This window comes from Peromyscus californicus, unplaced genomic scaffold (genome assembly GCF_007827085.1).
Source record: "Peromyscus californicus insignis strain IS unplaced genomic scaffold, ASM782708v3 Scaffold_7__1_contigs__length_154581171, whole genome shotgun sequence".
Taxonomy (NCBI): domain Eukaryota; kingdom Metazoa; phylum Chordata; class Mammalia; order Rodentia; family Cricetidae; genus Peromyscus; species Peromyscus californicus.
The window spans coordinates 101,245,502-101,260,600 of record NW_026294595.1 but is presented as its reverse complement, the minus strand read 5'-3'; the positions used below and the strand labels follow the sequence as shown (position 1 = coordinate 101,260,600).

General features: G+C 39.4%; 1 protein-coding gene across 4 annotated transcripts in view; it reads left to right on the top strand.

Moving 5' to 3' along the window:
* Positions 1-14,283, top strand: part of Trpm7 (transient receptor potential cation channel subfamily M member 7) — a 98,930-nt gene extending 84,647 nt beyond the window's left edge. For 2 of the 4 annotated variants that reach the window (XM_052723049.1, XM_052723048.1), the window contains exons 30-39: positions 599-633; positions 2,217-2,242; positions 4,227-4,277; positions 4,357-4,422; positions 5,607-5,890; positions 6,017-6,099; positions 6,237-6,442; positions 9,651-9,702; positions 9,803-9,909; positions 12,867-14,283. In XM_052723049.1, the coding sequence (XP_052579009.1) occupies positions 599-633; positions 2,217-2,242; positions 4,227-4,277; positions 4,357-4,422; positions 5,607-5,890; positions 6,017-6,099; positions 6,237-6,442; positions 9,651-9,702; positions 9,803-9,909; positions 12,867-12,997 (1,041 nt within the window). In that variant the 3' untranslated portion in view covers positions 12,998-14,283. Of the gene's footprint in view, positions 1-598; positions 634-2,216; positions 2,243-3,027; positions 4,278-4,356; positions 4,423-5,606; positions 5,891-6,016; positions 6,100-6,236; positions 6,443-9,650; positions 9,703-9,802; positions 9,910-12,866 lie in introns of those variants that run through there. The other 2 variants (XR_008214845.1, XM_052723050.1) reach the window with 2 other exon arrangements.
* Positions 14,284-15,099: the final 816 nt, after the last annotated feature.

Genomic DNA, 15,099 nt, shown 5'->3' with positions numbered 1-15,099 from the left:
TCCCAGTCTAGGGAAGCTAAATTTGTCTAGAAACGTGACTAATAAGTTTACTGAATAGAAGCCATATGAATGGGTATATAAAATGGCTGCAGTGTCTTAATGCTTGTGTTTCCATTATTTTATTTGTATTTATTTGGTGTGATTTTAATTCTATTTATACTTTGGTGTTCTTTTGGCAAGAAGCACAAATTATTTTTAGAATCAGAGACATGCTCGGAGAATAAGATTGTCATCAGAAACAAAGAATTTGAAGAGCTAGAAATCCTGGAGGCTGGGGCCATTGAGTCAGTAGGTAAAATGCTTTCTATACAAGCCTCATGGCTTGGTTTTAGATTACCAGCACCCATGTGAAACCAAGCATGGGTTAAAGGAAGATAATACCCACATAGGTGCACAGAGAGACACAAACACAACTCTTGGAGAAAATAACATTCCTGAATTTGCTTATTCCTCTTTGTGGTTATTTGAAACAAGGACTTCATATTAAGTTCTCAGCCCTTCATTTTTAAAGAGTGTTAAGAAACAGTGTTAAATAGTTAACATTGCTTCTAGAGAACTGCTTCTATATTGAAATTTTTGTGTTTGTTTTTGACTAAAGGATTGGTTACGAGATAGACCATCAAACAGAGAAATGTAAGTAAGTCTTTTCTTAGTGGCCTGAAAAGTATCTGAATTAATGAGTCCCATATTTGTTCTTCTCTGTCTGTCTTACCTCTTTTATACTCCTTTTAAGATATTTGTTATAGCATTTCCCTTTTTTTTTTTTTTTTTTTGGTTTTTTTCAAGACAGGGTTTCTCTGTGTTGCTTTGCGCCTTTCCTGGTACTCGCTTTGGAGACCAGGCTGGCCTCGAACTCACAGAGATCCACCTGCCTCTGCCTCCCGAGTGCTGGGATTAAAGGCGTGCGCCACCACCGCCCGGCCAGCATTTCCCATTTTTACAGAGAGGAAATTGGAGGAACTTGGTTAATATTAACATATTTGTCAGTCATTCTAATCAAGCATTATTACTGCTTTTGGAAAATACCTTGATGATTAGAGCAGTAATACACAGTATACTTGAGAAAGCTTTGGTACTGAAAAGTTATCTAATGAACATGATAACTCCAGGACCAAAAAAGAAACAAAAAGCAGTCTGATGGGTAATTGCCCCTCAATGACTGACACCCATTTGTCAGTACCCCCAGATAAGTACTACTGGGGAAGAAAGGCAATTTTCAAGCAGTACATATAAGTGTCTCCACTTTTTTGAATCTGCAGTAGGTATGAACACAGAGGAAAGTAAGTGGTGTTGGCATAAATAAGTTAAGACTTAACTACTTTTAATCCCCTTCTGGGATTGTGTCTTTATAACCAAAGCTTTAGGAGATAAAAACAGAAGAAGTTTTGTTTTTGATATTTCTTTTTTCTTTTGGTTTTGGGGATTGAGTCAAGTACTGAGAAAAGAGTGGCTCACTAGCAGCCGAAGAGTGAATAATGCTGCATCAAAATATTCCTTACAAAAACATCTTTACCTTACTAAAGTGAAGATGACCTGTGGGGCACTTGGAATGTGGGAACTGGGAAGAGGCCATGGTCGTTCTGTGTTTACAGGGTCCTTTTGGATCTTGAACTTTAGGTCGCAAGTGAGGCTCAGAGCTGCATGGTGGGAGAACTCAGCCTGGAATTCATCCTGGTCACATCCCACTCCCCCTTTCATTGTATCTACCTCATTTGCATAGGAATCCTTAGAATTCAGAGAATTCCCACTTGGAATCAAGACTTGTTATAAATAAATGGATTGGATATTGGATATTGAATCTTGCAAAATAATGCCTCATTCCTTTTCATATCAGTCTGTGGGAGTACTTCTAGAATCCTAGAAATCATTTCCCGGCATTGTCACAGTACTGAGTGAGTCTCCACAAATACTGAGCCATGAGATAAAATATTATTCTATTAAGATGTAGTAGCCACCATTTTGGCTCCAAAATAATATTTATGTAGCCATAAAGTATAGGTACAAGTTGTTGGTAACATGAGTACATGTAAATACATGCATGTCTGTATATGGAGCAGGAGAATGGCAAGTATTCAGAATACAGATCTGAATATCTTTATTCCTTTAGTTGCATTTCATTAAATAATTATGGTAACCTTATAAAAAAATCACAAGTTAAATGATACTCAAAACTAAGGTTGTTGTACAGCTTATATTATTTTTTTTTATTTCCTTAGGCCATCTGAAGGAGGAACATTAAATGGTGAGTCCGTGTAGTAGATTTAGTTTGAAAAATTAAAGGTCATAATTAAACCATTTACCACATTATCATAGGCAAGACATTTTAGACTTCAAATATTAAAAAGCCAAGGTAGTTGGAAAACTCTTCCCTCATCTTTAGAATAGATGTTTTACAGACACATGACCCACCCTGTGAATTATGATGGCCACTTTTCTGTCACCACTCCCCACTTAACCGGCACCCAAAACCAGAATATTGCTAATATGCCAGGCTCTTGCTGTGGCCTCCATCCTAACTAACACGGTGGCTTACTTTATGGTACAATATAAATAGAGTCATAGAGATGTAATTGTTATACAGAGATTCATCAGTATTATTGTATTAGTGTAGTTTGTGCATTATTAGGATTTCATAGTATTTTCTTGTTGGAATATATTGAATTTATCCATTCTATTTGATGGGCATTTCAGTAGCTTCCAATGTGTAACCATTATGCTTTCTGTTGCTGTGAGCATTCTTTTTCATGTTGTTTGGTAAACATAAATTTGCTTTCCATTGGTTATATGCCTAAGGGTAGAATTGCTGGGTCATAGCTTATGCATATGTTCATATTCAGTAGTTACTGCCTGCCAGATAGGTTTTCAGAGTAGTTATTCCAGGCTGACTTCCTGCCTGTAGTTAACTGCTAGTCTATCTTCTACCACCAAAATAATTCTGAAAGATTTGATCTTGCCACTCCTCTGCTTTACATTTTTCCCATTGTCATTCAGTAAAATGCAGTGTCCTTTCTTTGCATGACATATTAGGCTCTTCACAATTTGATATTGCCTGCTTCTGTAGCTTCACCTCCTTCAGGTACGCTTATGCTCTTGCTCGTTAATTTGCAATCTTGGTTGCATATTCAAATCACTGTAGAGTCATCTGTGATACCACAAACCTGTGGAATTAGATATTGTGGACGGAGTATCAGTGGGTGATGTTCAGAAAGCTCCATAGACTATATTGATTGTATTCTTTTTTTTTTTTTTTTTTTTTTTTTTTTTTTGGTTTTTCGAGACAGGGTTTCTCTGTATAGCTTTGCGCCTTTCCTGGAACTCGCTTTGGAGACCAGGCTGGCCTCGAACTCACAGAGATCCGCCTGGCTCTGCCTCCCAAGTGCTGGGATTAAAGGCGTGCGCCACCACCGCCCGGCCTTGATTGTATTCTTAAGTAGTCATTCATACTAAACTGCCTTGGGTTTCTCAAATGTAGCATGTATGATAGCACTTCAGATATTCTTGTACGTGTATCCCTAAAAATCCACTGCCTTGCAGATTGCTGTTTCTCCCCCAGTGTGAGGTAGCCTCTACCCTGATTAACCAGGCAGCCTTAATTACCCTCCTTTGTAGTCCTTATGATGCAAGTGTTTGTGTATAGGTGTCTGTATGTATCTTTTTATATTAACATAGTGTTAAAACTGTTAGCTTTTATTCCCTGTGTAATAGTAGATTCCTTCTCATTTATATTCTAAAACTTAGCACATCATAGATCTGTTATTCTCCCATCTCTTCTTCCTGTGGTTAAAAGTAAAAATCCTCAAAATAGATAAATACATAAAATATAGATACCAGAGGAGAGGGTCTGGAGTCTCTTTACATTCCAGAAGCTCATTTCTCACATTAGATCACCTAAAATGGTTAGATAGTTACTGTCCCCAACCCAAAAGGCCAGAAACAGAACATTTTTTTCTTTTTGAGTGGCAGGTGTGAAGGTGCAATTTATGTCAAGAGCTGGAGAGTGGAACATCATGTGCTTCTTCCCAGGTGTTTGAAGCACAGTGGCCACTGTTTTGCCTCAATGAAATGGGGTCATGTGATATGTGATAATAGTTTTGTTACCTTCCTTTTTCCCCCCTTGGTTAGGAGAGGTTATGAAAGAAATTTAAGATTATTATTTGAGAATGTCTGAGCATAAATTTATGCTGCACAAGTGCTTTTTAAACAGTCTAATTTATTTACAATTTTAGGTCTTGCTTCTCCATTTAAGCCCGTTATGGATACAAATTACTATTATTCAGGTCAGTGATACTGGAAAAGCAAAATTTACTGATACTTGAATCATTAGAGATTTCATGATTTCTCTCTATTTCAATGCAGCTGTGGAAAGAAATAACCTGATGAGGTTGTCACAGAGTATTCCCTTCGTGCCTGTACCTCCGCGAGGTAAATCCCAAAAATAAATAAGAAGCAACACTCAGTGATGTCTAATCATAACTTAGAACATGGGTCAGGACAGAATGAGAAGGATTCCTATGAAGAAATAACAGCTTCTTCATGCACCTTCCTTGCCTACTAGAAGGACAGGGTATACTGAATAGGAGGGAGCACTAGAAACCATGCTGTGTTCTCATTCAGACTAGAAGAACAGGGTATACTCAAGTGAGGTAGGGCAGGCATTAGAAAAAAAACGTTCTATTTCAGAAACCTTGATCCATTGTCAGGTAGCAGAAGTGTAGGAAAATTGACATCATAGCATGTGAGACAGATTGCTCTAACCTCCTGTGTAGAACCATTTGAAGTTTACTTGCTTTCTAAAAATTTATCCTTGAGAGCTGAAGAAGATGATTCAGTCAATAAGAAGATGAGTTCATTCCCCAAAACCCATGTGAAGAAACCAGGTGTGCCAGCATGTATTATCATTTTGGAGCACTCTGACCAGCCAGTGTAGCCTAATCACTGAGCTCCAGGCCAGTGAGAGACCCTGCTCCGAGAAGTAAAGTGGGTGGCTGCTGAGAAATCATAGCCTAAGAATCAAGTTACCTTCTGGCACCCACTTGCTCATGTGTATATGTACTCCCCGATACAGTTTGTCTTTAAAATATCTTTAATTTGAAACATGCTTATCTTTCAACATGAGTTCAGTGACACTAAACTGGTTTTTAAGTTTATTAGTTCTAATAAATGTTTGTGATTCATAAAATGTGCTGGTGTGTGCCCACGGAGACCAGAGGAAAGCGTTGGGTGTTATACTCTATTACTCCTTACCTTATTTCTGTGAGACACGATCCCATTGCACCTGGAACTAGGCTGGCAGCTCACAGAGCCCAGAGTTCTAAGTAGCACTGGGGTTCCAGGTGCCCATGTGTTGGCATTTTACACGGGCTCTGGAGGTTTGTACTCAGGGCCTCCCTCACGATTGCCCCACCAATGTTTTTATCCAGTGAGCAGTGAGCCACATCCCCTCTCAAAGAAGTGTATTTTTGTTTCCTGTTATTTATCACTTTTTATAAAATTGCAACTTTGGTTTTATCTTCTATTCCTTGCTTAATATTAACCATAGATACTTGTTATTTATTTTATTTTGTTGTTATACTTTAATCTTAAACTGTGTCTGTTCATCTTGCCAGGTGAGCCTGTCACGGTGTATCGTCTGGAGGAGAGTTCTCCCAGTATACTGAATAATAGCATGTCTTCTTGGTCTCAGCTAGGCCTCTGTGCCAAAATAGAGTTTTTAAGTAAAGAGGAAATGGGAGGAGGTTTACGAAGAGCAGTCAAAGTACAGTGTACCTGGTCAGAGCATGATATCCTGAAATCAGGGCATCTTTATATCATCAAGTCTTTCCTTCCTGAGGTGGTTAACACATGGTCAAGTATTTATAAAGAAGACACGGTTCTGCATCTCTGTCTTAGAGTAAGTATTAGTAAACACGTGACTGAAAGCTGTGATCTGACTTTGCTATTTTACCTTTTAAAGTGTGAATAAACCAAATGAAATCTTAGTTTAAATACTAATCAAGGGATTTCTCCTCTTCTGTAGGAAATACAACAACAGAGAGCAGCGCAAAAGCTCACATTTGCCTTTAATCAGATGAAACCCAAGTCCATACCATACTCTCCAAGGTAAATCTTAACATTTGGTGAAGACTTGGTGTTACTTAGATAGCAGTCTTTTTTGGCACTCATTATTGATGTTGAGTATTTATTAATTAGAATCTTACTAACAAATCTCCTGGTGATGTTTGTGTCTTTTCTATAAGGTTCCTTGAGGTTTTCCTACTGTACTGCCATTCAGCAGGGCAGTGGTTTGCTGTAGAAGAATGCATGACTGGAGAATTTAGAAAATACAACAATAATAATGGTGATGAGATTATTCCAACAAACACTCTGGAAGAGATCATGCTAGCCTTTAGCCACTGGACCTATGAATATACCAGAGGGGAGTTACTGGTACTTGACTTACAAGGTAAAATCTATTACTGATTGAATTACTAAGGTGTAATTGTGTGGTAGGTTCTCACCTATTCATATATTACACATGATATACAGAAATCTGATCAATTAAAATCTTAGGCTGATAGGAAGTATAAAATAAGTCACAATCATTTAGCAGTCTAGTCATTGGGGTTTTGTTGTTGTTGTTTGTTTGTTTGTTTGTTTTGAGACAGGGTTTCTCTGTGAAACAGTCCTGACCGTCCTGGAACTCACTCTGTAGGCCAGCCTGGTCTACAGACCAAATTCCAGGACAGCCAGGGCTGTTACCCAGAGAAACCCTGTCTCAGAAAACAAAAAACCTTGATAATAGTTTAATTGGAATTAAATATCTTAGGTCTCTTCACTAACTGAATTCACTCCCTGTTCGTGTGACTAACACGGGCTTTCCTTTAGTAGGATGGTTTTAGGTAGTTGACTTCTTGCGTGGCAGCTGCTTTTACCAAGAGAAAATGCTCAAACTTTCCCCTGCCCTGGTTGTTTGGTTGTTTTTTGACAGACTCACAATGTATCCTTGTACTTATATCCTTGTCTGACCTGGAGCCCACTGTGTAGACTGGGCTGGTCTACAAACTTAAACCCAAGAGATCCCCCATCCGCCTTCCTTTGCTTCCCGAGTGCTGGAATTACAAGTGTACACCATTGCACCTAGTGGTAGAGTGCTGAAACTCCTAAGAGTTTGTTCGAGAGTCTTTCAACCCTTTTTCTCTCCCTCACATGTGATTTTTCAAAACATGCTAAGCAAACACTCTGCTATTACCTCTCTTCTTTTAACAATTGTGTGTATATGTGTTTAGACTTTTTGAGTTTTTTGTTTTGTTTTTCTTGAGACAGGATCTCACTGTGTACCTCTAACTAGCCTGGAACTCTCTGCCCTCTGAGTGCTGGGCTTAAAGGTGTGCATCACCATCTGAGTCGTGTGTGTGTGTGTGTGTGTGTGTGTGTGTGTGTGTGTGTGTGTGTGTGTTTGGCACACATGTCAGAGGACAACTTTGTGGAGTTGGTTCTTTGCCTCGGTCTTTTCCCAGATTCTGAGAATCAAACTGAAGTTCTCAGGCTTGTATCTTCAGGTAGCAAACTCCTAAACCCATCTTGCTGGTCCCCCATCAAAGACACCCATTTTTTCTTTAATTTTTAAAGATTTTTAATTTTTGTTTTATGTGTATTGTTTTACCTCCATGATGTCTAAGCACTACATGTGTTCCTGGTGTCCGTGGAGGTCAGAGGAGGTCATTGAATCTCCTGTAATTGGGAGTTACAGACAGTAGTGAACTCCCATGTGCTGGGAACTGCACCCTGGTTCAGTTTATGAAGAAGACACAGTTCTTCTTCTGGAAGAGCAGCGGGTATTCTTAACTGCTGCACCATCTCTCCAGCCCGCCCCCTCCCCTCTTTTTTTTCTTCCTTTTCCTTTTTTTTTTTTTAGATAGTGTTTCACTAAGTTGTCAAGCTGGCCGTGACCTCATTCTTTAGTCTAGTTAGGCCTTGAGTTTTGCAGCTCTTCTGCCTCAACTTCTCAAGTAGCTGAGATTACAGTCCTGGGCCATTAGGCCCAACTGAGCCTTTTTTTTTTTTTTTTAAAGAATATTTTAGATGATTATTATGACAATTTCATGATACAGAATACAGAATTACCTTTTTGGTTGCTCTTGTGAAGACATACAGAAACTGCAACTCATCACTCCCATCTATGCTCACAGATTATTACTGTTTATTTTTTAGTTGCTTGGGTATGATATGGTGTGCTGGATTTTCCAAAACTAGGATTACTAAAAACATGTTTTCAACTTAACACCTTAGGTGGCTTCTGTCACTGATGAGTCAGAGTCACTGCTTTCAGTGCCTGTGTGATAGTCTGTAGTGTGGAGGAGGTGCATGATGTGTACCTGCGTTGGTAGACTAAACCGGTGTAGTGTAGAGACTAGTGCAGTTTTGATTTCAGTAAAGCACTACCAGATTACGTTCAAAAAAGGTTCTAGGTCCATCTCTCCACTATTGATAGAGTGCTGAGCATTTTCAGTCTTTTCCAATCCATTGGGTAAAAGGTAGCAGTATTGGGGTCCCAGGAGATGACTGAACTGCCAAGCCTGACAGATAGTTTTGATCTGAAGAATCTGTATAGTGGAGACAGATAACTACTGACTTCTGAAAGTTGTCATCTGACCTCTGTACATGCACCATAGCATATACATATTTACACAAACTCTAAATGTTCTTCAGAACATTTTTATAAAATAGAAATATATTGTTGGTGTTCGTTTTGTTTTACTTTGCCTTTTTTGTCCTGTTATTTTGTTACTTGTTTTTGTGAAATGGGGTCTCATTTATCCCAGGCTGACTGCTAGCTACTTCACTGTGTTCAAGAATGAATACAGATATGTGCCACCTTCACAGTTTATTCATTGCTGGGGCTTACATCCAGAGATTTGTGTATGCTGGGCAGACACTCTACCAGCTGAGCCCTGCTATCAAGTTTTAATTCTACATTTTCCACTTGTGAAACTGGACCATTTTAATTGGGTTTCACTGTAATGGGTTTAAGTATTTGTGATTATTTAAAAAAGATTCAACCAACTTTTTTTAATACCTCTGGGGAAGGCTGAAGGTAAAAATAAAAAACCAAAACTTTTCTTAAATGCCAAATAAATGTTCCATAGACTTTTTAAAAGCCTTCAAATAGCAAAGCACACTTTACTAGTGGAGGTGAGCCCTAGGCAGCTTGTGCAGATGTGTGTGCTCTACGCTCTTCCACCAACTCCTCCCTCATCTCCACTCTGCCCATCCTGCTTCCTCTGAGTCTGACTAGCGACTCCATTTTTCTTCCCAGAGCTCTCTCTGTCCAGAAGCCCCTGCTGTACCTCCTGTCTAGCTATCAGCCATTTAGCTTTTTATTAGACCAGTCACAGTGACATATCTTTACACAATGTAATCAAGTATCTCAAATATCAACATTGTGCCCACCTCACCCACTCTGAGATGTAATTTTAAGCATATCTCAGATATGGTGGAGTGCTAAAATATTAAGTTGTGAAATATCAAGAGAGAAAAGTACTACTTTGAATAATTAACAATGTAATTAAGAATAATGCTATAAAACCTCTCCAAACCTTTTTATTATGTAAACATAAATGCTTATATCGATTGCATAATACATGTTGTCTATTTTATGTCTACACTTAAAGGTGTGGGTGAAAACTTGACTGACCCATCTGTGATAAAAGCTGAAGAAAAAAGGTAAGAAGATTTAACCATTTCATTGAGGCATAATTTGCTGTTTTTTAAACTCCACGTTTCCACTTGAATAACCTCCCTTCTTTCCTTGCCAATTCTGCAGATCCTGTGACATGGTTTTTGGCCCTGCCAATCTAGGAGAAGATGCAATAAAAAACTTCAGAGCCAAACATCACTGTAATTCTTGCTGTCGAAAACTGAAACTTCCAGGTAAGAATGTTCACTCCTTTTCTATTGTTATGTAGCCCAAGTTAGCTTTGAACCCGTGATTCATTTGCCTTAACCTCTGGGGTACTGTAATTATACATTTGTCCCTGGCTTTTGTGTTTTTAGTCCATATGGCATATACATTGTTATCTGAGTTGTTTTCGATAATAATGAGGCCATAGGTACAATGATTTGGTTAATTGGTCTGGAATTCCTGTGGCAGCTCCTTATATATACACATGAACTCTTCTTCATTACTTATAAAAACAAAGCTCGTCCATTTAATTTATTTACTATGTCTGAAGAATGCCAGAAATCATTCTAGGTTTTGGTGGTAAAATAGTGAATTGTTTCTTGATTCACACTTTGAGATGATCTGTATAGTTAACAAAGATAATTTCATTACTTTTCTCTACTGTGTGCCTTGTTTTTACCTTTGAGGTCTTACACTGACCAGGCTTTCCAGTGCAGTGCTAAGATGGGTACAGCAAGGACAGGTATCTCTTACCTTGGTCCTGGAAGCATTGAGTTTTCCAATATTATGATAATGTTAAGTGGGGTTAGAGAGGCTGTCTGTCAGCAGTAAGACTTTGGGTCTTGTGGAGGACCGAGGTTCAGTTCTCAGCACCAGCATGTGTAAGCTTACAGCTATCCATAACTCCAGTTCCAAAGGACAGGGCACCAGACACAACATGTGATGCACATACATACATGCAAGCAAAACACTTGTTTGTATACATACAAAAGTAAACAAGGCTTAGAGGGAGAAAATGATTTTTATTTTTTTTAAAGTAAAATTTATATTAAAGATGTTAACTATATTTTTGCACTTGGATTAGATTGAGAAAATTTCTTTTTGTTTCTTAAGAATGTTGTTTGGTAGGCATAGTTATGCACGCCTTAATCCCAGCCTTCAGGAAACAGGCTGGTGGATCTCTGAGTTCAGGACCAGCCTGGGCGGCACAGGGAATTCCAGGTTAACAAAGGCTACATAACCCCCTCTCCCAAAGGGGGAGGTTATTTGTTCTTGGAGAGTTCCACACAGTGGCTGTGGACCACACTCCCACGCCTGCCCTTCGCCGCCTTCCCTCCTGCCTGTGTGTCCTCTTCCTTTTTTCTTTAACCTATGAAGTCTGTGCTACCCAGATATTCCCAGATGTGTCGCCTTCCCCTGGAGTATAGTTAACTCACTAGGGACTGTATTTTATTTATTTATTTTTGGAGTCAGGTTCTCACTTGTATCCTTTGCTGTCCTGGGAATTGCTATGTAGACCAGGCTGGCCCTGAACTCATAGAGATCTGTCTGCCTCTGCCTCCCACCCAGCCACATCTGACTGATTTTTTTCTTTATGTGGGTTCTGAGATTAGAACTCGGGTCCTCATGCTTATGTGGCAAGTATTTTACTGACTGAGCCATCTCTACAGTCCAGAGACAGCTTTTTTTTTTTTTTTTTTTCCCCCCCCCGAAAGAATACTGACTCTCAGATAGTTCCTTGACTGGGTAGACCTGGATAGCTGCCTCCCCTCTCCTGTTGACATTAGTCTGCATGGGGCTTGTGCATATTGTTCAAACCCATGAGTTCTTACATGCAGCTGCCCTTTTGTATCTGACAGACACCGTTTCCTTGTGTTCATCCACCTCCTCTAGCTTTTAAAGTCTTAGCCCTTTCTTCTACAATGCATTGTATGTCTCTTGGTGTTTAGTTTGTGTGTGTGTGTGTCTGTGTTTGTGTGTGTGTCTGTGTGTGTGTGTGTGTGTCTGCGTATTCAAGATACCAACCCTCTGTCAGATATGTAATTGTTAAAGATAATTCCCATTCTTTGGCTCTCTTCACTCGAATGATGATGTTTCATGCTGGACAGAAACTTTTTAATTTCACGAAGTCCTATTTATTAATTGTTGGTCTTATTGTCTGCACTGCTGAGGTCCTGTTTAGAAAAATCCTGTCCTATGCCAGTGAATTCAAGCCTATTCCCAGTTCTATCCTATACCTGATTCAGGGCATCGGGTCTTCTGTTGAGCTCCTTGATCGGTTTGGAGTTGGGTTTTGTGCTGGATGAGAGAGAGGAATCAATTTTCATTCTTTTACATGTAGCTATCCAGTCTGAAAGCACCATTTGTTGAGTATGCCCTCTTCTCTCCAGTGAGTCTTGTTGGCCTCTTTGTCAAAAGTCAGGTGACTATAGGAGTGTACACTTAACTGTGTCCATTGATCTGTGGGTCCGGTCTGTGCTGGCGCCCCCCCCCCCCCCATGTTTATATTATTACAGCTCTGTAGTGTATCACTTGAAATCTGGAGGGTGATTTTTTTTTCCGTGATGATAAAGAGGAGGAGGAGGTTTTGCTCTCATTTATGTTTCCCTATGAAATTTAAGATTCTTTTTCGGGCTCGAGAGATGGCTCAGCAGTTAAGAGCACTGGCTGCTCTTCCAGAGGACCCAGGTTCAATTCCCAGCACTCATATGGCAGCTCACAATTGTCTGTAACTCCAGTTCTGGAGGACCTGGCATCCTCACACAGACATACATGCAAAACCCAAAAATAAGTAAATAAATAAATCTTTAAGATTCTTTTTCAATTTCTGTCAAAAACTGTGTTGCAATTTTGATGGAGATTACAGATTGGATCTGTAGATAGCTTTTGGTAGGATAGCCATTTTCGCAATCTTACCAATAACAGTCCATGAGCATGGGAGGTTTTCTTCTGGTATAAGACTTGGACCTGCTAAGCTTCACAAAAGCAGGGCCTTTTATACTGTGTTCATTACTGTATGGTCATACGTGATTTACTGATTTGTGGTCCTCATGTAATAATTGTATAGAAATGTATGCCTATTAAGTGTAAGATTAAAGGAAATAGATCTGACATGATTAGAGGAAAATTGATGTAGAAAAATGTTCTTAACTTTTCATTTGTAAATATACTGACTTTTCCCCCCCTGCTGGGGTTGTGAATGTAGATCTGAAGAGGAATGACTATACGCCGGATAAGATTATATTTCCTCAGGATGAGTCATCAGATTTGAATCTTCAGTCTGGAAATTCCACCAAAGAATCAGAAGCAACAAATTCTGTTCGTCTGATGCTATAGTACTGAATTATTGATTTTGCCTATACTTCACAAAAGTGTGACTGTCATTTTTCCTTCAGGAAGGAATTGATGATATAAAAATGTGTGTGCAAACTGAGCTTGCTGGCCCCACACATAGTTTAGAGGTTAATGTTCTCATTGAAAAGCGCCTTGATACAAAATGCAACTGGGAAATGTTAACAGTGATTGAAAGTTAGTGCTTTCAACTGGTGAAGGGCTCTTTTGGCAGGAGATCTGAAACTTTGCTCCTGTCAAGGGTAGTGATTCCCTGTCACTCGGTGCAGTCCTATTAACCAAAGTCAGGTGTCTCTGAATTGTATTGGTTGCTCAGTTACAGCCATTCAGCTAAAGAAATGAAATCACGCAGCATTTTGGTTAAATGGCAGAAGTCTTCCTCAGTTTGGTGTGCTGCATGGTAATGATACTAGCTTTCAACTAGATTTGTGGCCACAGGAAAAATGACTCCTTACTATTCTAGCTTCACGGGCATCTTAAAAAGCCTGCACTGACAACCATGTGTCTTCCCTCTCGCCTTCCTTAGTGTTGAGTATCAAATCCAGGGCCTCATGAAGACCATTTTGTAAGAGGGATTTTATTTAAGAATCAACTTTAGATTCTGTTTATGGATACAGCCAGTTTCTTGTTAAACAAAGCCTGAATTGTGCACAAGGGTTTTTTACATTATTTTATCAATGTTAAGTAAAAGAAAGCCATGGTGAATGAGAACTCACTGTTCAATGGTGTCTCCTGTGAGGAAGGTTACAGTTGTAACAACCTGCAGTTGCATACATCTCCAAAGATTTACTGACTTAGTGTATCCAATCAGAGTGTCGTGGGAGCGCTCACATTGAAAATTGTGTAGGAATGTGTCAATGTGAATTCTGTTTTTGGTACTTATTTAAGAAATCAGTTGTTGGATTATCCTTATACAGTATAAGGAGATCACAATCCAACTTTATGCCAAGAAAATGTAACTTAATTGCCCAGATATTTTTGCATATTCAGCAACAAGAAAAGCTTATCATTTGTCTCAAGTTTTATGCTTTCTCTTTCTTTTCATTTGCTAGGTACTAATTTTAATTTTAATTTGGAAGGGAGCAGTGTAAAGCTTATTTGTATTCAATAGTGTATCTCATAGATACAGACAAGGCAAGCAGAGATAAGCTGTTTAAATAGTGTTTAATGTTGATGTGGAGAGAAAAAGTGTATTACTTAAAGATACTATACCCTATACATTTTGTATATCATTAAATCTTTAAAAGAAATTAAATTTATTCTTGTTTACAGATGTTGAATGAGTTTACTCATTATGAAATGTGTGATTTTTTTATTTTCAGTGTCAGTTTGTGTGGGTGTGTCTGTGTGGCCTGCCATGGATTGTGTGTGGTTAGGGGACAACTTCAGGGGTCAGTCCTCTCCTTTCACCTGAAGAATAATTTTTTTTTACATTCATCTATCTATTTTGGCTGGGAGACATGTACATCTCATGGTGCGCATGTGGAGGTCAGAGAATAACTTGCAGGAGTCAGTTCTTTCCTTCCACCATGTAGGTTCCAGGGATCAAACAATTGGGGTTCCAGCAAGCATTACCTGCTACTGTCTTGCCAGCTGCCTCAGCCTTGTTTAGATAAGGCCTCTTGACTCTGAGCACCGTGTGCACAGGGCAGCTGGCCCTCCTGTGTCCAGGGATTCCTCTGTCTTTTCCTTCCATCTCTCCGTACTGCACTCTGGGGTTACAGGTGCACACTGCAGCTGGCTTTCACATCTGTGTAGTACACTCTGGGAGTACAGGTGCACACTGCAGCTGGCTTTCACATCTGTGTAGTACACTCTGGGTTACAGTGCACACTGCAGCTGGCTTTCACATCTGTGTAGTACACTCTGGGTTACCTGCACACTGCAGCTGGTTTTCACATGGATTCTGGGGATCTAACCTCAGAGCTTACAGGAGTCAGTTCTCCTTCCACCTTGTGGGTCCCCGTGCTTAGTGACAAGCACCCTTCCCCATACACCGTGTCTGTTATCGTACTTCATCCTTGCAACAGTCCTATAAAGTAGATGCTAGTCTATTTTGTAGGAGAAAGAAATCAAGGTTACTGTAA